Below are 25,563 nucleotides of genomic sequence, written 5' to 3' on the forward strand. Positions count from 1 at the left end.
TCCCTTTACCAATAGGAGCCCCACCAGCTTTTCTGGAGAGAGGTAGAGCTCCACCTGCATGTCAGAATCCTCATAAGCAGCAGGGGTTGGGTTCATCTGACCAGACCCACTCAGCTCAGTCACCAGTACCCTCGCTGAGTCCTGGGAACAAATCATCACTCACAGACACCTGGAAGTGGTCAAATGATAATAGGTTAGTGAAAAAAGTAACATTCTGTGCAGGGGCAGACTGGCCCATCTGGCATTTACATGAAATGCCAGATGGGCCAGTCCAGTTTTGGCCCAGTGGGTCTGTCTAACCTGGGTTTTGCACAAAGGGATCGCTAATAATGGGGGCCTGGAGGAAAAAATTAAATACAAAAAAATAGGCCAGTGTGGGGGCCTCAAGGGGGAAAAAATAGAAATGCCAGGGCCAATTTCTGGTCCCAGTCTGCCCCTGATTCTCTGTGTCAGAAGGTTGGTAGCCTACGTGGAAATTCAGGGTGATGATGTAGCTCCTGTTTTTGCAATGGAAACCATGGAAGATTATAGCTAGCTTTATAAACTCAAAGCATAGAATATTTGGCTTATGGCTAGCTAGCTGTCATTATCAACTTCTGATTAACATACTGTATCTAACGTATGTTGTATCAATTCCTAAAGAAGACATTCTGAGGCACTGTCAGAAGAAGTAACTAATCTGGTTATCTGGATATTTGGTTAGTTAGCCTAGCTATCTAGTTAGCTAGCTGACATCCCACACTTAAAGCTAGGATATGAAAACAAGCGGTCTAACATCTCAATTGCATACAAGTTTGTTGACGTTTTGAATGGCTGCAGATAACAAATGACTGTAAAAGGCTAAATGTAAATCACAAATAACTCTTCATTGTGATGATTAAATATCCAATGTCGTATTTTTTCTTACCTTATGAAGTGAACATTCTTCAGAGCATTTACAAAGACACGCACAAGTTTGCTTGACAACGCACCCAACTTCCTGGATACGATGATAAAGTTGGCTTTGCCCCTTGGGATATGTAGTCAATATGTTATCGTATTGATCGATTACAACACAACGATCATACATGACCATACATGTTCGTTTCAAAGTTTATTGGTCGCAATTTAGCATATGTTATAGTTGGTGCAGCTGAATGCTTATGTTAGTATCTCCATTAAACTGTCAAAAAAGTAGGCCTACACACATATTCCAAATTACATTTGTATGTCATCTATGTATATATATATATATATATATATATATACACACACAGGATGAATTTACACAACATATAGGCCTATTAAGAATTATATGTAGGCTACAGCAGTAGGTATAGACTATTACAGTGAGCAATGGCAAGAGTCCAGTATATAAGTAAATATGTGGTGTGTATAAACAGTGCAATGTACAGTTGTGCAAATATTAGAATGAGATGTGTCGAGAATAAAGTAGGCCTATATAAAACACAGTTTCAAAACCCCATGGCAAATGGATAGAATTGCAAGAATTAGCTTCTAAACCAGAGTCTGGAATATAAAATGTACTGTATGTATATGAATGGTGTGTATAGACAGTATGTGTAAAGCAGTATTCATACTTCCACATTTTGTTGTTCCAGTCTGAATTTAAAATGGATTAAAGATACAAATTCACACAATGCACCATAATCATGATAACAACACCCAACAGTAGCACACGTTCCAGCAGGTATATCTCACTGATCATCCCCAAAGTCAACACCTCGTTTGGCCGCCCTTCCTTCCAGTTCTCTGCTGCCAGTGACTGGAACAAATTGCAAAAATCGGTTGGAGACTTATTTCCCTCACCAACTTTAACCTTCAACTATTTTCTACTGTGTCATTGACTTGTTTGTGTTATTGGCTTGTTTATTGTTTACTCCATGTGTAACTCTGTGTTGTTGTCAGTGTCACACTGCTTTGCTTTATCTTGGCCAGGTCACAGTTGCAAATGAGAACTTGTTCTCAACTAGCCTACCTCGTAAAATAAAGGTGAAATAAAAAAAATTAATGACAAAGTGAAAACAAGTTTAGATATTTTATTTTTAATACATTTGCATAAACATAAGTATCTCATTTACATTAGTATTCACACCCCTGAGTTATAATCAACTTTGGCAGCGATTACAGCTGTAATTCTTTCTTGGTAAATCTCTAAGAGCTTTGCACATCTGGATTGTACAATATTTGCACATCATTCTTTTTAAAATTCTTCAATCTCTGTCATGTTGGTTGTTGATCATTGCTAGACAGCCATTTAAGTTTTTGCAATAGATGTTCAAGCCGATTTAAGTCAAAACTGTAACTAGGCCACTCAAATCAAATTGTATTTGTCACATGTGCCAAATACAACCGTGAAATCTTAATTACGAGCCCTTGAACCAACAATGCAGAGTTTTTAAAAAGTAAGTAAGAAAAATATGTTAAATAAACAAAATGAAAAATAGTATACAATAAAAAATAACAAGGCTATATACACAAGTGATACTGGTACCAAGTCAATGTACAGGGGTACAGGGTAGTTGAGGTAATATGTACCTCAATTGTAGGTAGGGGTAAAGTACTATGCATAGATAATAAACAGAGGGTAGCAGCAGCATATGTGAAGATTGTGAAGGAATGTTAATGTGTGTGTGTGTGTTGGAGTATCAGTGTAATATGTGTGAGTGTGTGGTTAGAGTCCAATGAGTGTACATCAAGCCTGTGCAAGAGAATCAGTGTAAACAAATAAGAAAAAATACAAATAAAAAGGGGTAATTGCAAATTGTCCAGGTAGCCATTTGATTAACTGCTCAGCAGTCTTGGGGTAGCCCTGGTATAGACGTTCTTGATGGCAGAGAGCTCAGCCACAGTGATGTAAAGGGCCGTACGCACTAGCCTCTGCAGCGCCTTGCGGTCGAGCAGTTGCCATACCAAGTGTTGATGCAACCAGTCAGGATGCTCGCAATGGTGTTTACCACTCGGCTATGGGGAGCGTGATCGCACAGTCGCCCGGAATATCTGGAGCTCTCATGCATGGTTCAGTGTTGCCTGCCTCGAAGCAAACATAGAAGGCACTTAGCTCAGGAACATTCAATATAGTCTTGGTAAGCAACTCCAGTGTATATTTGGACTTGTTTGTATTTATTTTTTGCTGAAAGTGAACTTGTCTCCCAGTGTCCGTTGGAAAGCAGAATTAACCAAGATTTTCCTTTTTGCTTATGCTTAGCTCTATTCTCATAAAAAAAATTGGGTTACATTTTTGTTGTAATTTTTACCCCCTTTTCTCCCCAATTACTATCTTGTCTCATCGCTGCAACTCAACAATGGGCTTGGGAACGGCGAGTCATGCATTCTCCGAAACATGACCCGCCAAGCTGTGCTTCTTAACACCCGCTCGCTTAACCCAGAAGCCAGATGCACCAATCTGTCAGAGGAAACACCATTCAACTGACGACCGAAGTCAGCCTGCAGGCAACCTGCCCTACACAAGGAGTACTAGAGCGTGATGAGCGAAGTAAAGCCCCCCTGGCCAAACCCTCCCCTAACCTGGATGATGCTGGGCTAATTTTGCACCGCCCTATGGGACTTCCGTATTCCGCTTCCAGATGGTACTGGGGTGAACATGCTGTGACTTGGGTGGCTGAGGTCCTTGATGATCTACTTCTTGGCCTTCCTGTGACACCGGGTGCTGTAGATGTCCTGGAGGCCGGCTGCAACCATGTTTCAGATAATTTCATATTGTTCTGTACATAAATCTGAGACACTCCATTTAATATGACATGTTATGATTAGTTGGTAATGCATTAATTAGTGGATGTCCATCATCCATTTCATTCATTCATGTTACGATTTGTGCAAAAAGTATGATATGTTACAAATTCCAATTAGTTGTTGCTAACTTTGGCTAGGTGGCTAATGCTAATGTTAGCTAGCTGGCTAAAGGTAGCTAGGCTAGGAATTTGGGTTAGGAGTTACATTAAAGGGTTAGGAATAGCTAACATGCTAAGTAGTTGAAAAGTAAATAAAAAGTAGCAAGTAATTGCAAAGTTGCTAAAATGCTAAAGTTGTCCGTGATGAAATTCAAACACTCAACCTTCTCATTACACACCCACCCTCCTTTTGTTTTTTTCTTCAGTAACCTTCTGTCTTATGTAACCGTACCAAACATAATATACACTACACGACCAAAGTATTTGGAGACCTGCTAGTCAAACACCTCATTCCAAAATCATGGGCATTACTATGGTGTTGGTCCCCTCTTTGCTGCTATAATAGCCTCCACTTTTCTTGGAAGGCTTTCCACTAGATGTTGGAACATTGCGGCGGGGACTTGCATCCATTCAGCCACAAGAGCATTAGTGAGGTCAGGCACTGATGTTGGGCGATTAGGCCTCGCTCGCAGTCAGCGTTCCAATTCATCTCAAAGGTGTTTGATGGGGTTGATGTCAGGGCTCTGTGCAGGACAGTCAAGTTCTTCTACACCGATCTCGACAAACCCTTTCTGGATGGACCTTGCTTTGTCCTAAAACAGGAAAGGGCCTTCCTCTAACTGTTGCCACAAAGTTGGAAGCACAGGATCGGCTAGAATGTCATTGCATGCTGTAGCGTTAAGATTTCCCTTCACTGGAACTAAGGGGCCTAGCCCAAACCATGAAAAACAGTTCCAGACCATTATTCCACCTCCACCAAACTTAACAGTTGGACTATGCCTTCCGGGCAGATGGTGTTCTCCTGGCATCTGCTAAACCCAGATTCGTCTGTCGGGCTGAATGAAGCATGAGAACACGTTTCCACTGCACCAGAGTCCAATGGCGGTGAGATATAAACTCAATCAAATTTATTTATAAAGCCCTTTTCACCTAAGCTGTACAAAAACATTTTGAATGCACAAAGTGCTGTACAAAAACTCAGCCTAAAACCCCAAACAGCAAGCAATGCAGACGTAGAAGCATGGTGGCTAGCAAAAACTCCCTAGAAAGGACAGAACATAGGAACAAACCTAGAGATGAACCAGGCTCTGAGGGGTGGCCAGTCCTCTTCTGGCTGTGCCGCGTGGCAATAACAGAACATGGTCAAGATGTTCAAACGTTCATAGATGACCTGCTGGGTCAGATAATAATAATCAGTGGTTGTAGAGGGTGCAACAGGTCAGCACCTCAGGAGTAAATGTCAGTTGGCGTTTCATAGCTGATCATTCAGTCAGAGACAGCAGGTGCGGTAGAGAGAGGGTCCAAAACAGCAGGTCCGGGACAAGGTAGCACATCCAGTGCGCAGGTCAGGGTTCCATAGCCTTAGGCAGAACAGTTGAAACTGGAGCAGCAGCATGACCAGGTGGGCTTGGGACAGCAAGGAGTCATCAGGCCAGGTAGTCCTGAGGCATGTTCCAAGGGCTCAGGTCCTCCGTGAGAAGAGAAATAGAGAGTACACTTAAAATTCACATTTTTGGACAGAAAGTTTCTGAGTTTTGCAATGTTACGAAGATTGAAAAAAGCTGTCCTTGAAATATTCTTGATGTGTTCGTCAAAATAGAGATCAGGGTCCAGAGTAACGCCGAGATCCTTCACAGTTTTATTTGAGATGACTGTACAACCATCAAGATTAATTGTCAGATCCAACAGAAGATCTCATTGTTTCTTGGGACCTAGAACTAGCATCTCTGTTTTGTCCGAGTTTAAAAGTAAAGATTTGACGCTAACCACTTCTTTATGTCTGAAACACAGGCTTCCAGAGAGGGCAATTTTGAGGCTTCACCATGTTTCATCGAAATGTACAGCTGTGTATCGTCCGCATAGCAGTGAACATTAACATTATGTTTCCAAATAATATCACAAAGAGGTAGAATATACAGTGAAAACAATAGTGGTCCTAAACTGGGACCTTGAGGGACACCAAAATGTACAGTTGATTTGTCAGAAGACAAACCATCCACAGAGACAAACTGATATATTCCCGACAGCTAAGATCTAAACCAGGCTAGAACTTGTCCGTGTTGACCAATTTGGTTTTCCAATCTCTCCAAAATAATATGGTGATCGAGTATCAAAAGCAGCACTAAGGTCTACACCACTAGAACGCTTGGCAGTTCTTGTACTGACGTTGCTTCCAGAGTCAGTTTTGAACTCGGTAGTGAGTGTTGCAACTGAGGACAGACGATTTTTACTCGCTACACGCTTCAGCACTCAGAGGTCCCTTTCTATGAGCTTGTGTGGCCTACCACTTCACAGTTGAGCCTTTGTTGCTCCTAGATATTTCCACTACACAATAACAGCACTTACAGTTGACTGGGAAGCAGGGCAGAAATTTGACAAATGAACTTATTGGAAAGGTGGCATCTCATGACAGTGCCACATTGACATTGAAAGTCACTGAGCTCTTCAATAAGGCCATTCTACTACCAATGTTTCTCTATGGAGATTGCATGGCTGTGTGGTCGATTTTGTACACCTGTCAGCAACGGTTTGGGCTGAAATAGCCAAATCCACTCATTTGATTGGGTGTCCACATACACTATATATACAAAAGTATCATACTAATTTGAGTGTCCCGGATTTACGTTTACTATGTTATATCTAGACTATGAGACTAGGCTGGGAGGGTAGGCAGTGTGCCCGATGATGCGTTGGACTGACCGCACCACCACGATGGTGCAGCTGTTGAAGTTTGTGCTGGTCTAAAAGAGGATTTACACTCGAAATGCGATCCGGAGGCTCCGTAAAGTGAGTTTGCACTTGCAGAGCCTCCGGAGGCTTGCCAAGGGCAAATCAAGCTCTGTACCGCATCGCTGTGTGCATCCAAAATGTTTTAACAATGTGGAGGGCTCCGTATTGCCCCGGATTGACATGATTGGTTGATGGTAGATGAGGGTGGAAGGTCCTGTTAAATACAAATTTACTTCCTTGACAACTTCCTTCACAACAGCTCTACTCTGTTCACGAAAAAGTTTGAACGCTCTGGCTTCTGTGAAAGCCGCAGTACAGCACTGCAGAAGTCAGATTGACCATGCAGAGCCTTTAAGCCAATTTATGCCTGCTCCGTTTGCAATCCGGAGACTGTGCAGATGGTTAGACGCAATTGCATAGCCTCTAGAGGTTTGTGGAATCCAAATTGAACTCCGTACCGTATCACCATGCACCTCCTAAATTTTGTAACAATGTGGAGGGCTGGCCTGGCATTGACATGATTGGTTGGTGGTGGCGGGAGGTGCTGTATAAACACAAACTCACGTTCTTGACAACTTAATATATGCCAATATATAATATATATATGCCATTTAGAGGACAGCTCTACAAAGTGCAAAAGGTCTGAATGAACCCACTACCCCTACAAGCGCCATGCTCTACCAACTGAGCAGAAGGGCCATACACAGTAAACACTGTACAGCCACTGCAGAGCCTTTTAAAGGCGTTGCATAGTCAATCCGATTTCTGCATTGGCCATGCAGCCTTTTTGGGCATTCATACTTACTGCACTTCGCTGAGCAGCTCAGAGCTGTTGTGAAGGAATTTGTCAAGGAAATTAGTTTGTGTTTATACAGGACTTTCCACCCTCACCTACCATCAACCAATCATGTCAATGCGGAGTTATGGCGCCCTCTTCATTGTTACCAAATTTGAGAGGCACATGGTGATGCAGTATGGAGCTCAATTTGGTACGCCATCCATATGGTGCCTCTGACCACATTTTCAGATCAATCATAAATTGGCTCTTAGCATAGCCTCGGGAAGTAGGGGAGCTGAGGGTGCTGCAAAACACCCCCTGAAAAATCTGAATAATTATAATTTTAAAATCATTGTATTTCTTTCACAAAAGTTGTGCACTGGGCCTTTAATTGTCATGCATTAGCTGACTGACATACGATATGTAGAATGTATGAGCACATGCAAGTAAAACCTTTCAACCCCTCAGTCTGCCAAAAAAAATCGCGGCGCCCTCACCCCCCAACTACTTACTGTAGCGATGACTCTTACGGACCAAGCCAAATTTCTTCAGCCTTCTGAGGTTGAAGAGGGGTTATTTCTCCTTCTTCACAACGATCTCGGTGTGGGGTGACATTTTCATGTCCTCGGTGACGTGCACGCCGAAGAGGCACATGAAGCGTTTGACCCTCTCTACTGCGGCCCCATCAATGTGGATGGGGCGTGCTCTCTCTGTTGTCTCTTGTATAGTCCACGATCAGCTCCTTTGTTTTGTTGAGGGAGAGGTTTCATTTTGGTCTATACATTAGGCCTATATTAAAATTAAAACAAATCTACATTTCTAATTTAACTCCCAGGTTGACTTTATCTAGGATTATGCTAAATTTAGAGAATAAAAATGCATAAATCACGTGAAGATACTCCGGCATTTGTAATTGTACTGCGATATGCCCACACTGCCGCTTTATATTTTGCAGGCCTACCGACCAATGTAATAACGATGGTCAAAACAGGCAACTAAACAGCGGTTGTATTCATTACGGAAACCGTTTAGGAACGGAAACAAACAGGAAACGAGAGTTTTCTATTTAACAATTTCAGGTAAATCCCTCACCGTTTGGTTCTGATAGTTTCCGTTTAAGAAACGTTTTGTTACAGATTCGGCGGAATGAATACACCCCTGTGCTCACCGGGGCGGTTCATACAGGGCTGGGCGTGGGCTCCAACAGACTTGACTTCATCCTCTCGGTCTTCGAAGCACATTGTGCGCTATGACTTAACCTCGCGTACAACATTGAACGAATGCTGTAAAAATTGGGCTGAAAAGTATGAGTTCTGGAATAATAACATATTTATGTTGTCGAACACTGTTGTGAGACATTCGTTGAGAAAACGGGCCTACCATTTGTATTTCTATTCTTGGAACACTCAGAAGCTACTGAGTTGAAACATTGTTTCCAGTAGACCAAGTCACGCTCCTGATTATTGGGTAGAGCTCTGCTTGTTGTAAGTATTGCGTGCACGTTTTTCATCTATTACACAAATATAAGCTATTTGAACTGTCGCTCAATGTTGTGTGCTTGGTCCAGGGAACCCATACAGGGGACCAAAAGTAGTGTTTACAGCTCGAGCTCGTTCACACGGCCACTGCTGCGGCGCACCTTTTTATTTTTTTAGGACATTCACACGTACATCAGGCTGAATCTCGTTGGCAAGCACAACATCGGGAGGTGTAGCCTGACGTTTTGGCAGACAAACTGCTATTCGCGTGATCATTGACCCAAACCATAGGAATATTGGTAGGCCTATTGAATCAGTTTGTGCATATTATTTTCTCAAACATAGGAATTTAGTTCGTAGGCTAAATCCCCTGGTCAGCCCATAAACTTCACGGACAGGGGGTCATCTGCTGCTGATATATAGGCTAAGCTAAACCAGGGAAGGCATACTAGAAAATGAACCCCCTGATATTTTCATTGGCATTGTCAAGAAATTAAAGTATTAAGCTGTTGCCATTTTGTATGGCCAGGCTATTCGATGAGCGCTGCAATAGTGGCTGTAGCTTGAAGACCACACAAACAAGGGTGACGCCCCGTCTTGTAGGCTACACCGAATTGTAGCACTGCGGAAGTTGCATTTAATTACTAGGCAGTTGATTAAGAACCCGATTCTACACTGATATGATTGGTCAAGGACCAGGAATATATTATTTTTGTAGTCTTAGAGACAGCCGACTAGTGTCGCCTCACCAGACCACAACGTCGCAAGTTTGTCTATGTCGCATGCCTTACATTCGAAGCTGATGCTTGGAATAACATGCGATTTTGTTGTTGAGTAGCCTGAATTAAAAAATAAATAAAAATTAAATGCATGAGAGGCCTGGTATTTCCGGTAAGAGTATCTCCCATAAGGCTAAATACAAAGCTAATTCAACAGCGTTGCTATTTTATCTACCGATGCCTACCAAGGTGTAGCGACTCATTGCTCCTCAGTCGGCTATGACATCATACATGCGGTGTTGACCAAGAGACAGATCTATGACCCATGATGTAGCCTAAAAGCATAATATATTCTCAGTCTTTATATGCCTCCATTTCAGTCATTGCAGTTCAGTTTCACCTATCGTCAGTCATTAGGTGTTTTGATAACTTCATCTGAAGCATGATTCATGTGAACAATAGCCCATGAGAGCAATACCGTTTTATACAAAAAGTGATCTTGCTGATCAAGGTCTCTACAGATTTACACTCAAGCTAGATATACCATTGATTTGGACACTCTTAGATTTAGAAAGGGTTCTATTTGTGTAAAGGGTACGGTGGTGATATATAACACTTGATAATGGTTAGCTGAAGCTACATGAGGGACACGGCACTTCTCTAATTCTTGGGAAGAGTGGCTTTGCGTTGCGGATTGTTTACTAATAGATTCAATGGATGGTCTTCCAGTTGCTTTCTATTGTCATGGAGCTGAATAGAAATAGTCTTTGTCCACTGATGGTCCTGGCTGTATTGTGTGTGTGTGTGCTGTTTTGTCTGCAGGTCTCTTCTCAGCCTGTGTTCTTGGGGAGGACTATAGAGCAGAGGATCCTGGGTGGGTTCTTCCTTGTCCAGGAAGGCCTTTGTTTATGCAGCTCTCAGGGATGGCTCTGAATGTTGGTGGGGGTTGTCTGATGAATCATCTCACCTGATCTCTCTCACACACACACATACACAAAAACACACTTATTTACTCACCATGAAATGCTTAGTCAATGTCACAAACCTGAATGTTAACAATATATGTTTCTCATATTTCTTGATCAGTAGTTTTTTTTGGCTCTCATTTTATGTTGCATTGACACTTAAGTGGGCCCTTCCCGCTGCACAGCCTACATGCCAGTGGCCCACAGGTCTCAGAGGCTATCAGTTTGGCAGTGTTTAGTGTGGTCATCTGTCCTCTTCATCTTACCACCTGGCTCCATCACCTGATCCCTGGTTAACAACCTGAAAGGATGACCCAATGGAAAAATGTCACATTTTGCTAAGAGGCTGTTTTGAAGCTAGGGCCCTCACCTCCTCTCTCCCTCTGTCACTATTGGCGAGAGCAGAGGGAACACTGCACTTCCACCCTTCCTGCTTTCTGATAAGATGCTACATCTCGATTCCAAGTCTCTTAATTAGTTGATGAACTGTTTTGTTCTGTGATTCTATTCATATGATGTGCGGGCTTCTATCTTCACATTGTGTTCTGATGTATGAGCCATGGATGTAATGGGGTTAGTCCTGAAGGCCTCGGTATTTACCTTATCTTGTAAATGGATAGATTTTCTGATGCTGAATTGTGTCAAGGCTGGGCTACATTGTGTTGTAGCATTGCAACTGAGCCTCATGTAGTGATAGTGCACTGGGGGGCTTTTTCTAGGCGCCATGATGGTTTCTCAGTGTCCGATTGTGATCTTTCCCTAGAGAAGTTTCTCTTACCATCATCGCTCCATTAAAAATCTATCCCTGCTATGGGCTTGTGGCTCTGCCAATATGGATCCTTTAACCTATTAGTGTTTTAGTTGAGAGAGTGGCGACGCATGAAGTCCACTCTTAAGTTCTTTATCCTCGATAGAGGATGTGTGGGGCCGAGAGCAGGACAGTTATTTGTGTATTCAGGTGGAATGGTGGTCTACCTTTCCTCAAAGGTGTGGCAAGAGTAGCATACTACTAGCAAGTCAATGCTGAATACAATGAGTTGTGTTCTGCCCCAAGGTACAGTATACACTGAGTGTACAAAACATTAGGAACATCTGCTCTTTCAATGACTGACCAAGCGAAAACTATGATTCCATATTGATGTCACTTGTTAAATCCCCTTAAATCAGTGTAGATGAAGGGGGGGGGGACATGTTAAAGGATTTTTAATCCTTGAGGCAATTGAGACATGGATTGTGTATGTGTGCCGTTCAGTGGGTGAATGGGCAATACAAAAGATTTAAGTGCCTTTGAACAGGGTATGGTAGTAGGTGCACCGGTTTGAGTGTGCAAAGGAACTACAACGCTGCTGGGTTTTCCAGCCTGCGCCCTCAGTAGGATGTCATGTCAGATTATTCTCATGGTCCAGGCAGAGCTCTAGAGTTTCAAAAGGAACTGTTAATTCCCCTGCTCGAGGTGGCTGTGAGCTATATATAACCCTACACATGTTCATGTACCACCCCTTGAGAAAAAGGGCACAACCACACAGAGATTTAGTGGAGTAGGTCATCAGACAGGGCTGTGGCCGAAGACTGAGAGTGTTTAAGACTTTTTTAATATGCGTCACCATTTCAAAAGTGCTTACGCAAGGGGCTCCTCCATTCTTGACCTCTGTTATGTTAGAATTCTGGATCAATTCATTCATTTAAAAAAATCCAGACTGTGTGTTTACTGTAGTGGTGGGGTTTTGGAAACTGTGTATGACTGCTGTAGCTGTGTGGTGTGTGCGCTTTAACTGTATATGTGCACTGTAACAGTGTGTGTGTGTGTGTGTGTGTGTGTTTGTGTACACTTAAGGGGCTAATTAAGACTGGTAGAGAGACTCAATGTGCTCTGGCCCTAATTACCAAACAGAGTCAGAAAGAGAGGAGAGGGTATGGCTGGCACCGGGCACTGCCACAGGGAGAACTCTGCCGTTTGTGTGCATCCCATGTGATGGTGTCCTCCTTCAGTAGTAGCTAGACAAACACTACAGGACTGATCCCTACAGACAACAAGTGTTCCTGGAGTCAGCAGGCAGGGCTGCATCACATATTCATCTCCCTGTGTATGTCTGGATTATTAATCAGCCTCTGACAGTCTAGATTGTCAGTGAATGGCACAGCTATGTCTCCCCTCACCCATAGAGGAGTGTGTTAAAAAGCTCCTCTTACCAGTAACAATTCAAATCGGCCTAGACTGCCGCTATTGGCTCTTTCCAATGTGGGCACGTCTCAAGGAGATGTCATATGATGAGACTTACATGTAATGGCACATTAGAGTTGAACTGTTATTCTCATGATAATTCAACCATCCATGATACAATGTGGAAACTATGTACTGTACTTGGTGGTGCTGTTTGAAGCTATTGTCTCAAAGCATTCCTTTCTGTTGAACTCTGACGCCTTTCACTTTCACTTCTTCACCACAGAAACTAGTTTCCCTCCCTGGAATCCCAGGGGTTTTCTTTCAGACTGCTCCTACTCTCTTCTGCCCTTGGCTTTGTCAGAGGAAAAAATCACAGGAACTACATTGGTGTGATGTATATCTATCTTCTGAGATGCACAGCATAAGTAAAAAGATGTCCTAGAATGTGCCAATTGTAACTGTAAGATATTGGTTGATGGGCAGCTGGTGGGGAGACTGGAGAGTCTGGCTACAGGGTCATTCAGATTAGCGGTCGACCGAATATGATTTTAACGCCGATACCGATTATTGGAGGACCAAAAAAAGCAGATACCAATTAATCGGCCGATGTTTAATTTTTTTTTTTTAAACAAGAATATTTAAAAAATTATAATTCATAATAATTAATAAAAAATGTAAAAAATGTAATAATGGCAGTTAAAACAATACTGAATGAACACTTACTTTACTTTAACTTAATATAATACATAAATAAAATCAATTTAGCCTCAAATAAATAATGAAACATGTTCAATTTGGTTTAAATAACGCAAAAACAAAGTGTTGGAGAAGAAAGTAAAAGTGCAATACATGCCATGTAAAAAAGCTAACGTTTAAGTTCCTTGCTCAGAACATGAGAACATATGAAAGCTGGTGGTTCCTTTTAACATGAGTCTTCAATATTCCCAGGTAAGAAGTTTTAGGTTGTAGTTATTATATGACTATTTCCCTCTATATCATTTGTATTTCATTAACCTTTGACTATTGGATGTTCTTATAGGCACTTTAGTATTGCCAGTGTAACAGTATAGCCTCCGTCCGGACAACAGCCACCCTCGAAGCAGCGTTACCCATGCAGAGCAAGGGGAACAACCACTCCAAGTCTCAGAGCGAGTGACGTTTGAAACACTATTAGCGTGCACCCCGCTAACTAGCTAGCCATTTCACATCGGTTACACTAGCCTCATCTCGGGAGTTGATAGGCTTGAAGTCATAAACAGCGCAATGCTTGACGCACAACGAAGAGCTGCCGGCAAAATGCAAAAAAGGGCTGTTTGAATGCTTACGAGCCTGCCTAGTCAGATACGTGTATGCTCAGTCAGATTATATGCAACGCAGGACACGCTAAATAAACTAGTAATATCATCAACCGTGTGTAGTTAACTAGTGATTATGATTGATTGTTTTTTTATAAGATAAGTTTAATGCTAGCTAGCAACTTACCTTGGCTTACTTCATTTGCGTATCTCCTTGTGGAGTGCAACGAGAGGCAGGTGGTTATAGCGTTGGACTAGTTAACTGTAAGGTTGCAAGATTTGATCCCCCGAGCTGACAATGTGAAAATCTGTCGTTTGCCCCTGAACGAGGCAGTTAACCCACCGTTCTTAGGCCGTCATTGAAAATAAGAATGTGTTCTTTAACTGACTTGCCTCGTTAAATAAAGGTGCAAAAAAAATACAAAATTGGCCAAACCGGTGTCCTTAAATACCGATTTCCGATTGTTATGAAAACTTGATATCGGCCCTAATTAATCAGCCATTCCGATTAATCAATCAACCTCTAATTCAATAGATGGGCAGTGTAATGGGGGAGGGGAAACAGGTGAGGAGAGGAGGAGCACCAAGGGGCTGGGATGGTTTGGACAGGGGAGGAGTAATCGGCACTGTCTCCCGGATTGGCCCACCTTGAGCTGGGCGATATATCGTGGATACCGGTTTGCAGGTATGGATCCAAATCCCGTCTTTAATTCTATTTTGATACAGTGCTAAATTATAAGTTCTACAAATTGTACTACTTCACTGTCCGTTTATACTCAACCAAACTAGAACAAAGCCCTTTTAAACCACTTAGAACTAATTTGTTGCCATTCAAGGGTCATGCTCTATATATTTAGAACTTGAATTATTCAGTAGCAGAAAATACCGCCATACTGTCAAAACATTTGAGAAATCTTGTGATACCGCTTCGGCCCACCCTGTCCATTCTGTTGATTTGGTTGTGTCTCTCATTTCCTTTTACGTTGTCCACCTTTCTTCCAGGACACACAGCCCAGTAAAAATGATCTGCCTCCTACTACATCTCCATGTTGAAAAGTGTAACGGTTTTGACTTGAGGTTATTATTTATAGGGGTGCCAGGTAGGTTGTGCCTACCAGAGAAAACATTGGTTTCTCCTTTTAGTTTGGGTGGGAATGAGTCCCATCTGGTCCGTCAAGTCTACACCAATACAAAGGACTTATGTAAAAGTCAGGATGGAAACAAACTTTTCATAAACCCTTAAAACATTGGAAAGAACTTCAAAAACAACTATACTCTTTTGCGTGGGTCGTATTAACAACATCAATGATTACACACACATATAATAATATAACACAATGAGTTCTGGTTCCTCCAGAAATGTCCTGTACCTCGGGCCTAAAAAGAGTCCTGCCCGGTAGAGTTCAGGGAACTCAAGTGACTTCTGTCACTCAATGTTTATCTGTTCATTCCGTGTAGCGTAAACCCAGTATTAATCATACCATCAATAGAACAATACGTTTACCACAGAACTTTAAAGCGTATCAACTCTTAATAAGTCCTCAACTACAACTAACTACATAAATCACAGTATACATCACATCAAAACAAATGAAATACCGTATACAAAAAAGGTGGTAGTCAGTCGGTCAGGCAGACAATCCAATCCGCCAATAGATCTCCCGCAGAGAAAGGCCACGAAGAACGGAGAGGTGTAGTCCAGGGACGCAAAGAGTGGATCCGATCCTGGGTAAACTCTATTAGGCAACAAAACAACGGAATAGAGAAGCTTCGGAACTGAGGGTTGAACACATCCTCAGTCATGTCTCCATCACAACCCCACTTTCGCGCAGCTGATGCTGGCTATTTAATTGGGAATTAAAGGGAAAGCGCCCTATTGGAAGGAGCTGCACTGAGACGGTTCAGAAAAATTCAGGGCCGTCACAAAAGGCAGCAACGACCTGTGTGCAAAAAGTCATCTCCCCTGTTTACACAGAGGGATGGAGCAAAGCTGCAGCTTTTCTCTCTGGGCCAGACCTCCATCACTGTAGAATGTATCACTGCTTTCTATTCTGTTACAGCCTTCTGCTGCAGGAGATAACACTACAGTCGCCCAGGGTATGTCCAGGCTCAGCCAAGAGACACCTCAAAACATGACCTCCACCTCAGCTGCTCTATTAGCCAGACACTGGGCATATACTAGCTATGTTGGAGCACAGTGTGTGCATAAACGAGAAGTGTGTTTGTTTTTTTACTGAATTCATTTACTTGGAAGAAGGAAGCTAAATGTTTGCCCACATGATTGAGAGGTTGTGGTAATCCCCTCCTGCAGTGTTATAATTATAGCCATCGGGTTGTTTTTTGCAAGCCTGTGTGTTGACATTGGCGATGGTCTCGCCGATCTAGAGAGCTACCTGTTTCCATGAAACCCCCTGGCAGTCTGGTATAGAGCCTGTTGGAACAGCTGTGCAGGAGAAGCCTTGAGGGGTTTGGAGCGGTGGAGAACAGACCAGTGGACAGTTGCTCTGTCAGCAAGCAAGAAGCCTTCCTTCAATCATTAACATCAGTGACCCAACAGTCCACTCATCAACAAGGCACTCTGGTCTCACACACACACACACACACACACACACACACACACACACACACACACACACACACACACACACACACACACACACACACACACACACACAGGGGCTCTAGATTAGCAGAGGTGCATGATGTTCAATTAATACACTACCACATCGAGAGACAAATATAGGAGTTTACTTGGAGTGTTTCTGTTGCCTTTGACTCCCTGCCACTGCATTAGCCTTGTAAATGGGGTGTTGTTTTGATGGTGTGTATCCTGCTGTCATCAAACTGTCCAGAGTCCAGTTTGGTGTCACTAGTTACTCCTCTCGGAACACTGCAGCACCTGTGCAGGCATATTAGTGTGTGTGGACTGTACACACAGGGTGTGTGTGTGTACAGTTTTTTTTAGCACATTAAGGAGTAACAGGGCTTCATGGAGCTAAAATGGTAAAGGGGGACAGGAGTTTAGTGTAGGCTAGGGGATGCTGGGTTTGACTGTGTCAGGGAATACAAAAAGCACCTGACCTGTAACGGATATTTCGGAGAGCAGTGAAGAGGTAGGGTGGGTCAGTCCACTGGTTGTTTGGTCAAGAAGGTTGTGGTGTAGTGTATTAAAGGAGTAGGATGCTTATATCCGGTAGAAGATCCAGGGTCTGTTTGTTAGCAAGTCATCTGTGTGGGCAATGTTCCCTCATTTTATCCGGCACTGAGCAAATATCAGGTCCGCTAAGCGCAAACTTGAACATTGTGACAGTCGCCAAGTAGGTTGCTGTGCCTATTTGATCATGATGTAGGCCTACCAGAGATGCCTACCACAAACAATGGAGACGAATGCATCCCATAACATTTTAACATGGAAATAGCTGTTCTGTCAGTAGCAGCAAATGTGTGGTGTAAAATGTAAACCTTTATTCCATGAGACATTTGGAAAAAAACATGCAGGGATTGATATTAACTGGTTTATCCACTTGTCCTTCAGACAAGGAGACGACTGAAAATGTTGTGGTGGTTGATGCAAGAAATCACTTTACAAAAGAAAGTCGTTATTATTTGCATACCATTATTAGCTCATGCTGCTCGGCGACCTAAACTGGAACATGCTTAACACCCCAGCCATCCTACAATCTCAACTTGATGCCCTCAATCTCACACAAATTATCAATGAACCTACCAGGTACCTCCCCTCATAGATATCATCCTAACCAATCCTAACCAACTTGCCCTCTAAATACACCTCTGCTGTCTTCAACCAAGATCTCAGCGATCACTGCCTCATTGCCTGCATCCGTAATGGGTCAGCGGTCAAACGACCTCCACTCATCACTGTAAAACGCTTCCTGAAACACTTCAGCGAGCAGGCCTTTCTAATCGACCTGGCCGGGGTATCCTGGAAAGATATTGATCTCATCCCGTCAGTAGAGGATGCCTGGATATTTTTTTTAAATGCCTTCCTAACCATCTTAAATAAACATGCCCCATTCAAGAAATTTAGAACCAGGAACAGATATAGCCCTTGGTTCACCCCAGACCTGACTGCCCTTAACCAACACAAACATCCTATGGCGTTCTGCATTAGCATCGAACAGCCCACGTTATATGCAGCTGTTCAGGGAAGCTAGAAACCATTATACACAGGCAGTTAGAAAAGCCAAGGCTAGCTTTTTCAAGCAGAAATTTGCTTCCTGCAACACCAACTCAAAAAAGTTCCGGGACACTGTAATGTCCATGGAGAATAAGAACACCTCCTCCCAGCTGCCCACTGCACTGAAGACAGGAAACACTGTCAACACTGATAAATCCACCATAATTGAGAATTTCAATAAGCATTTTTCTACGGCTGGCCATGCTTTCCACCTGGCTACTCCTACCCCGGTCAACAGCACTGCACCCCCAACAGCAACTCGCCCAAGCCTTCCCCATTTCTCCTTCTCCCAAATCCGTTCAGCTGATGCTCTGAAAGAGCTGCAAAATCTGGACCCCTACAGATCAGCCAGGCTAGACGACCCTTTCTTTCTAAAATTATCTGCCGAAATTGTTGCTACCCCCATTACTAGCATGTTCAACCTCTCTTTCGTGTTGTCTGAGATTCCCAAAGATTGGAAAGCAGCTGCGGTCAACCCCCTCTTCAAAGGGGGGGATACTCTTGACCCAAACTGCTACAGACCTATATCTATCCTACCATGCCTTTCTAAGGTCTTCGAAAGCCAAGTCAACAAACAGATTACCGACCATTTCGAATCTCACCATACCTTCTCTGCAATCTGGTTTCAGAGCTGGTCATGGGTGCACCTCAGCCACGCTCAAGGTCCTAAACGATATCTTAACCGCCATCGATAAGAAACATTACTGTGTAGCCGTATTCATTGATCTGGCCAAGGCTTTCGACTCTTTCAATCACCACATCCTCATCGGCAGACTCGACAGCCTTGGTTTCTCAAATGATTGCCTCGCCTGGTACACCATCTACTTCTCTGATAGAGTTCAGTGTGTCAAATCGGAGGGTCTGCTGTCCAGACCTCTGGCAGTCTGGGGGTGCCACAGGGTTCAATTCTTGGACCGACTCTTCTCTGTATACATCAATGAGGTCGCTCTTGCTGCTGTTGAGTTTCTGATCCACCTCTACGCAGACGACACCATTCTGTATACTTCTGGCCCTTCTTTAGACACTAACTAACCTCCAGACGAGCTTCAATGCCATACAACTCTCCTTCCGTGGCCTCCAATTGCTCTTAAATACAAGTAAAACTAAATGCATGCTCTTCAACCGATCGCTACATGCACCTACCCGCCTGTCCAACATCACTACTCTGGACGGCTCTGACTTAGAATACGTGGACAACTACAAATACTTAGGTGTCTGGTTAGACTGTAAACTCTCCTTCCAGACCCATATCAAACATCTCCAATCCAAAGTTAAGTCTAGAATTGGCTTCCTATTTCGCAACAAAGCATCCTTCACTCATGCTGCCAAACATACCCTTGTAAAATTGACCATCCTACCAATCCTCGACTTTGGCGATGTCATTTACAAAATAGCCCCCAATACCCTACTCAACAAATTGGATGCAGTCTATCACAGTGCAATCCGTTTTGTCACCAAAGCCCCATATACTACCCACCATTGTGACCTGTACTCTCTCGTTGGCTGGCCCTCGCTTCATACTCGTCACCAAACCCACTGGCTCCATGTCATCTACAAGACCCTGCTAGGTAAAGTCCCCCCTGATCTCAGCTCGCTGGTCACCATAGCATCTCCCACCTGTAGCAAACGCTCCAGCAGGTATATCTCTCTAGTCACCCCCAAAATCAATTATTTCTTTGGCCGCCTCTCCTTCCAGTTCTCTGCTGCCAATGACTGGAACGAACTACAAAAATATCTGAAACTGGGAACACTTATCTCCCTCACTAGCTTTAAGCACCAACTATTAGAGCAGCTCACAGATTACTGCACCTGTACATAGCCCACCTATAATTTAGCCCAAACAACTACTTCTTTCCCAACTGTATTTAATTTATTTATTTATTTTGCTCCTTTGCACCCCATTATTTTTATTTCTACTTTGCACATTCTTCCATTGCAAAACTACCAGTCCAGTGTTTTACTTGCTATATTGTATTTACTTTGCCAACATGGCCTTTTTTGCCTTTACCTCCCTTCTCACCTCATTTGCTCACATTGTATATAGACTTGTTTCTACTGTATTATTGACTGTATGTTTGTTTTACTCCATGTGTAACTCTGTTGTTGTATGTGTCGAACTGCTTTGCTTTATCTTGGCCAGGTCGCAATTGTAAATGAGAACTTGTTCTCAACTTGCCTACCTGGTTAAATAAAGGTGAAATAATTTAAAAATTAGAGAGAAACAGACAAGTTATGCTACCCTCTGCCTATTGGCTACTTAGCTTATTTAAGACTGTCTCAATGCAACACTGCCCCTTTCAGACAAAAAAAGCTCTTTACCTATCAAAGATAGTTAGAAATGCACACATTTTGTGCTCCTGTTGGAAGCAACCAATTGTTGACAAGAAAATGGCTAACTGGACTAATAACTCACTAATTGGCAAACAATTTGAACAAATGTGCACAGGTGGCTACATTCAGCTCTCACTTTGATATCAATAAAGGTCATCTACTTGTGACCGCTAGTCCTTTAAATACAGTCCAGTTCAAAGTGAATGGCACAGATCCATATATGGCTATTTGCAAATAAGCCTACTACAGCTCTGATTGGTTATGGAGCACCGGTCTGTATAGAGTACTGCAATGCAATACACTCCTCCTCCAATGTGCTCCCTTGCACAGATAGTTTTGCATACTAAACCTTGTATAGTTTGTTTTCTTTTGGTATGTTACATTGAAAGTGGTTAATATTGTGTTGATACGAGCACAATTCCCACAGTAGATTGAAATGTTGATCGTCTTAACTAAAGTGGAAAATTCTAGAAAGTTGAGTGAAGTTCATTCTCGTGCTTTTCTGCATTGTCTGATATTTCTTCTGCACAGCAGTCTGAGGGGAGCTGTGCATGCGCGTAGCTTAGAGGAATGTGTGTGTGGGTACAGTAGAAGATAAAGGGTAGGGCAGATCCATACACTGGGTTGCAGTGGGAGGAGGTGTGAGTTGGTTGGCTGTCCCATATCTTTAAAAAAAAAAATGTGTCGAGCTATTGGACAAGGGAGGCTCTTCTATAAACCTGTCATGATAAATCACAGGGGCAAAGAATAGTCCTTATTGCGGTCAGTTTACCCCTTCACTGACTCTTCATCACGGTGTCCTGCCGTAGAGAAGTGGTCATGAGAAGGATATGTAGGCTACTGATGGTAAGCTGCTGAGTGTATACCAACAACATCGCCCTTATGACTCCCCACTGCTGCTGTTTGGCTCATGTCATTTCACGGGCCATTGTGTGTGCGTGATATGTATGGTTCGTGCAGCTTACTTGACAGTTGACACCCTGACCCAGCCTGTCAGCCACGAGAGCGAGAGTACAGTGGCTGGACTTCAGCTGAGTGTCTCTTTTAGCCACGCAACACTACCCAGTTCACTGGGGTAAGGGGTTTTAGCTTGTCAAATCAGAAGCCTACTGGTTGGCTTAGTTTACTGAGGCTGTACCTGTGATGCATGTGCTGAGATCGTATGGGAAAATTACAAGTTAATAGCTTTCTGTTAGCTGTTTTTGTTTTAGGGCACTGATGTCCTATGAGTGAACCACTGTAGTCTGACACTGTTCTGTAGGTTTAGGTGACACACTAACTGTGTGTTGTGACACATGGAGCAATACCATCACCATTATGTCCTCTGTGTCATCTAGGCTACATTCATATCTGATGATCTGTTGGAATAACTTAGTGTCCATGGTTATCTCTGTCAGACACGCTCCATTCTGCAATCTGTTGCAGTGAGAGACTGGATGTGTACATACCGTTCAACTCGACACCTTACTGTGTCAGGGTCTCAATACTCTTACATTGCTCCCTCCCTCTCCTTCATCACTGATCGGTGAATGGATTGGATACAGTAGATTTCCACCATATAGCTCTCACCTGTCATGTTCTGGCCTCTCGGATCAGTGGTCAAAACAGGCTGAAGGATGCATTCTGAAGGATTCACACACACCGCCTGTGTGTGTTGAGTCCCTCTCCAGTCATGTCAGATACGTGATTTTTATTATATTTACATGTAACCTTTATTTAGCTAGGCAAGTCCGTTATTTGCAATGACTGCCTACCCCGACCAGACCAGGATGATGCTGGGCCAATTGTGCGCCACCCTATGGGACTCCCAATCACGGCCAGGTGTGATACAGCCGGGATGGGATGAGGAAAGGATGTGTTCTGGAAGAGAACAGGACCTGGTCCAACTGGATCATATTCACTAGGAGACATGTATAAGCGGGCAGGAACAACGGGGAGGGACCTACCTTGTCCAATAACAAGTGCTCGGTTTTTGTTGAAAACATTTTCCATTGCAAAACTAATGAATACGGCCCGAGTTGTTTAATGAGAGCCCCTGATTTATGACAGAGTAGCCCTGTGTAATTTCTGCGCCGGACCCAACCACTGGGGGGGTGACGAGGTACACCTGGGAGTCCAAAAACCCTCTGACTGCACGGCTTCCCCTTCTCTGTCCTCTCCTCTGAACTCACTGATCCCAGTGGCTTTCACTGCTGCAGTGCCACAAAGTACACTCAACACGGTGTGCAGATATCTATATTCTATGGAACATATCAGAGAAATTACGAATGAGTTTTTGCATTCGTTTGCCATTATTTAATGCGTCTAGAATCTGTATTTTATTAGGATCCCTATTGGCTGCTGCAAAAGAACCAGCAACTCTTACTGGGGTTCATTGATGTCACCAGGTGTGGGCTTTCGGGGCTTTAACCCAATCGTTCTGATTGTGACATCATGTTGTAACATTTCTGTGTGAAAATGTTCCCAGTTCAATAATTGGACGTGCGTCTCTATGTGGATGGCTGAGCTCGTGTGGATGTTTCATGATTTTCAATCATGTTAGGTGCCTGTATTTGTACATATGCAAAACATAAATTTGTGGTCTAGGCTGACACCCTTTGGATTGTTTTGGAACTGCACAGTGCGCACAGCATTACAAGCTACACAAACGGGCACTCTTAAGGAGACAAAGCCATTTTATATATTTTGTATTGTAATTTGCTCGGATTGTATTTGACCTAGATATTGTCTGTATATATGAATATCTAGGCTGTGTGACATTTAAAATGTATGTAGTTCTGTCCTTGAGCTGTTCTTGTCTATTAATGTTCTGTATTATATAATGTTTCATATTTTGTGTGGATCCCAGCAGGGATGTCACAGAACCTCCGGGGCTCAGCCCTGAAGACCCGGGGCTGACTCTGGGGGGGGGGGGTTTGATCCCTGCGCGACCAAAATGAAGCCCCCCGCACTCTGCATCCGAGGCTAGCCATGAACTAGGCTTGCCATTTCCAGAAACAGAACAATATTGCATATCTCACTGCTTTCTTCCATGCACTGTGCTCTCCTGGTGCCAAATAAACAACACTTAATATTAATTGAATGGGTTGTGGTCAGTAAACCCATTTTAATAATATTTATAAAAATCTATTATATTAGCAAGTACAAAATACAAGTGCATAACTATATGGTAATTTTCAAGCCTCGTTGTCGGTCACATTACTGCTAACTAATGTGTAGTAAGGTGTTTTATCTGTTTTTATTGCTATCTTGTCTTACATGGGATGGCAGAGTTCCATGTAGTCATGGCTCTATTTAATACTGTGTGTTTCTCGGTCTGTTCTGGACCTGAAGAGACCTCTGGTTGCATGTGATGAGTGTCCAAACTGTGTGCTATATTTTTGAACAGACAGTTCAGTACCTTCGACACCCCGCACAAAGACCAATTTGAGATGCAGTCATTCTCTCCTCAACTTTGAGGCAGGAGAGGTTGAGATGCATGTCGAAGTGCAATACGTGCCGCTTTGTTACGGGCCAACTGCAAATGACCTATGTTCCTCTCCTGCACATGGCCACACAGCTGGGAAGCAGTCCAGGTGCAACAAAACTAAGTCCCGTAGGACCTGTCTGGTCGACTGAGATGTGAAGAAGGCAAAGCAAATGGGACAGACCTCGTCCCATTTTAGCAACCGCTGAGTCTATGTTTTTACCATGACAGCTTGCTATCTAGGGTTATACCCAGCAGTTTAGTCTCTTCAACTTGCTCAATCACAACATTTATTCAAGAATAAATTAGCTTGAGTGAGTGAATTGTCACAAAAACAATGCCTTATATTTTTTTTTTAAATAAATGTAGCACCAGCCTATTGCTAGTTACCCATTCTAAAACTTACTGGAGTTCTATGTTAAGGGTTTCAGTTATTTATTTTACTGTTGCAGCTGACGTGTGTATACTGTTGAGTCGTCAGCGTACATAGACGCCCAGGCTTTATTCAAGGTCAGTGGAAGGTCTTTAGTAAAAACAGAAAACAATAATGGCCCTAGCCAGCTGCCCTGTGGTACACTAGAACAATATTAAAATGTTCGTAATAAAAGCAAAACTAGCCAAGATTACCGTTTGTACAACAACTGCATTCTCACACATCATGCAACAGACGTCATCAGCATACGCAACAGATCAGTGTACAGTCATGGCCAAAAGTTTTGAATGACACATGAATTTCCATGAAGTTTGCTGCTTCAGTGTCTTTAGATATTTTTGTCAGATGTTACTATGGAACACTGAAGTATAATTACAAGCATTTCATAAGTGTCAAATGCTTTCAGTTAATATTTGCAGTGTTGACCCTTCTTTTTCAAGAACTCTGCAAACCTCCCTGGCATACTGTCAATTAACTGATGGCAACCCATTCTTGCATTATCAATGCTTGGAGTTTGTCAGAAATTGTGGGTTTTTGTTTGTCCACCTGCCTCTTGAGGATTGACCACAAGTTTTCCATGGGATTAAGGTCTGGGGAGTTTCCTGGCCATGGACCCAAAATATCGATGTTTTGTTCCCCGAGACACTTAGTTATCACTTTTGCCTTATGGCAAGGTGCTCCATCATGCTGGAAAAGGCATTGTTCATCACCAAACTCTTCCTGGATGGTTGGGAGAAGTTGCTCTCAGTGGATGTGTTGGTACCATTCTTTATTCTTCATTCTTTATTCATGGCTGTGTTCTTAACGAGAGAATCACTGACATGTCAGCTGGTCCTTTTGTGGCAGGGCTAGCAGGTCTGAAATGCAGTGGAAATGTTTTTTGGGATTCTGTTAATTTGCATGGCTAAGAGGGACTTTGCAATTAATTGCATTTCATCTGATCACTATTCATAACATTCTGGAGTATATGCAAATTGCAATCATACAAACTGAGGCAGCAGAAATTGAAAATTAATATTTGTGTCATGCTCACCTTTTGGCCACGACTATACTGTCTACATTCGGTCTGTTTTTAATAATTCTTATTTTTATTGA

General features: G+C 42.9%; 2 protein-coding genes across 5 annotated transcripts in view; one reads left to right on the top strand and one right to left on the bottom strand.

Annotated features, from left to right (window-relative positions):
* Nucleotides 1–8,369, bottom strand: part of lrrc56 (leucine rich repeat containing 56) — a 63,822-nt gene extending 55,453 nt beyond the window's left edge. The window contains exons 1-2 of one of the 3 annotated variants that reach the window (XM_046349484.1): nt 908–973; nt 25–169 (exon numbers count right to left, since the gene is read on the bottom strand). In XM_046349484.1, the coding sequence (XP_046205440.1) occupies nt 25–156 (132 nt within the window). In that variant the 5' untranslated portion in view covers nt 157–169; nt 908–973. Of the gene's footprint in view, nt 1–9; nt 170–907; nt 974–7,931 lie in introns of those variants that run through there. The other 2 variants (XM_046349475.1, XM_046349503.1) reach the window with 2 other exon arrangements.
* A 260-nt stretch (nt 8,370–8,629) lies between these two features.
* The window catches only part of LOC124035796 (GTPase HRas), a 28,043-nt gene continuing 11,109 nt past the window's right edge, over nt 8,630–25,563 (top strand). The window contains exon 1 of one of the 2 annotated variants that reach the window (XM_046349544.1): nt 8,630–8,903. The gene's annotated coding sequence lies outside the window, so the exon portion shown is untranslated. The remainder of the gene's footprint in view (nt 8,904–25,563) is intronic. The other variant, XM_046349536.1, reaches the window with a different exon arrangement.

The sequence above is a fragment of the Oncorhynchus gorbuscha genome, linkage group LG01 (assembly GCF_021184085.1).
Source record: "Oncorhynchus gorbuscha isolate QuinsamMale2020 ecotype Even-year linkage group LG01, OgorEven_v1.0, whole genome shotgun sequence".
Classification (NCBI taxonomy): domain Eukaryota; kingdom Metazoa; phylum Chordata; class Actinopteri; order Salmoniformes; family Salmonidae; genus Oncorhynchus; species Oncorhynchus gorbuscha.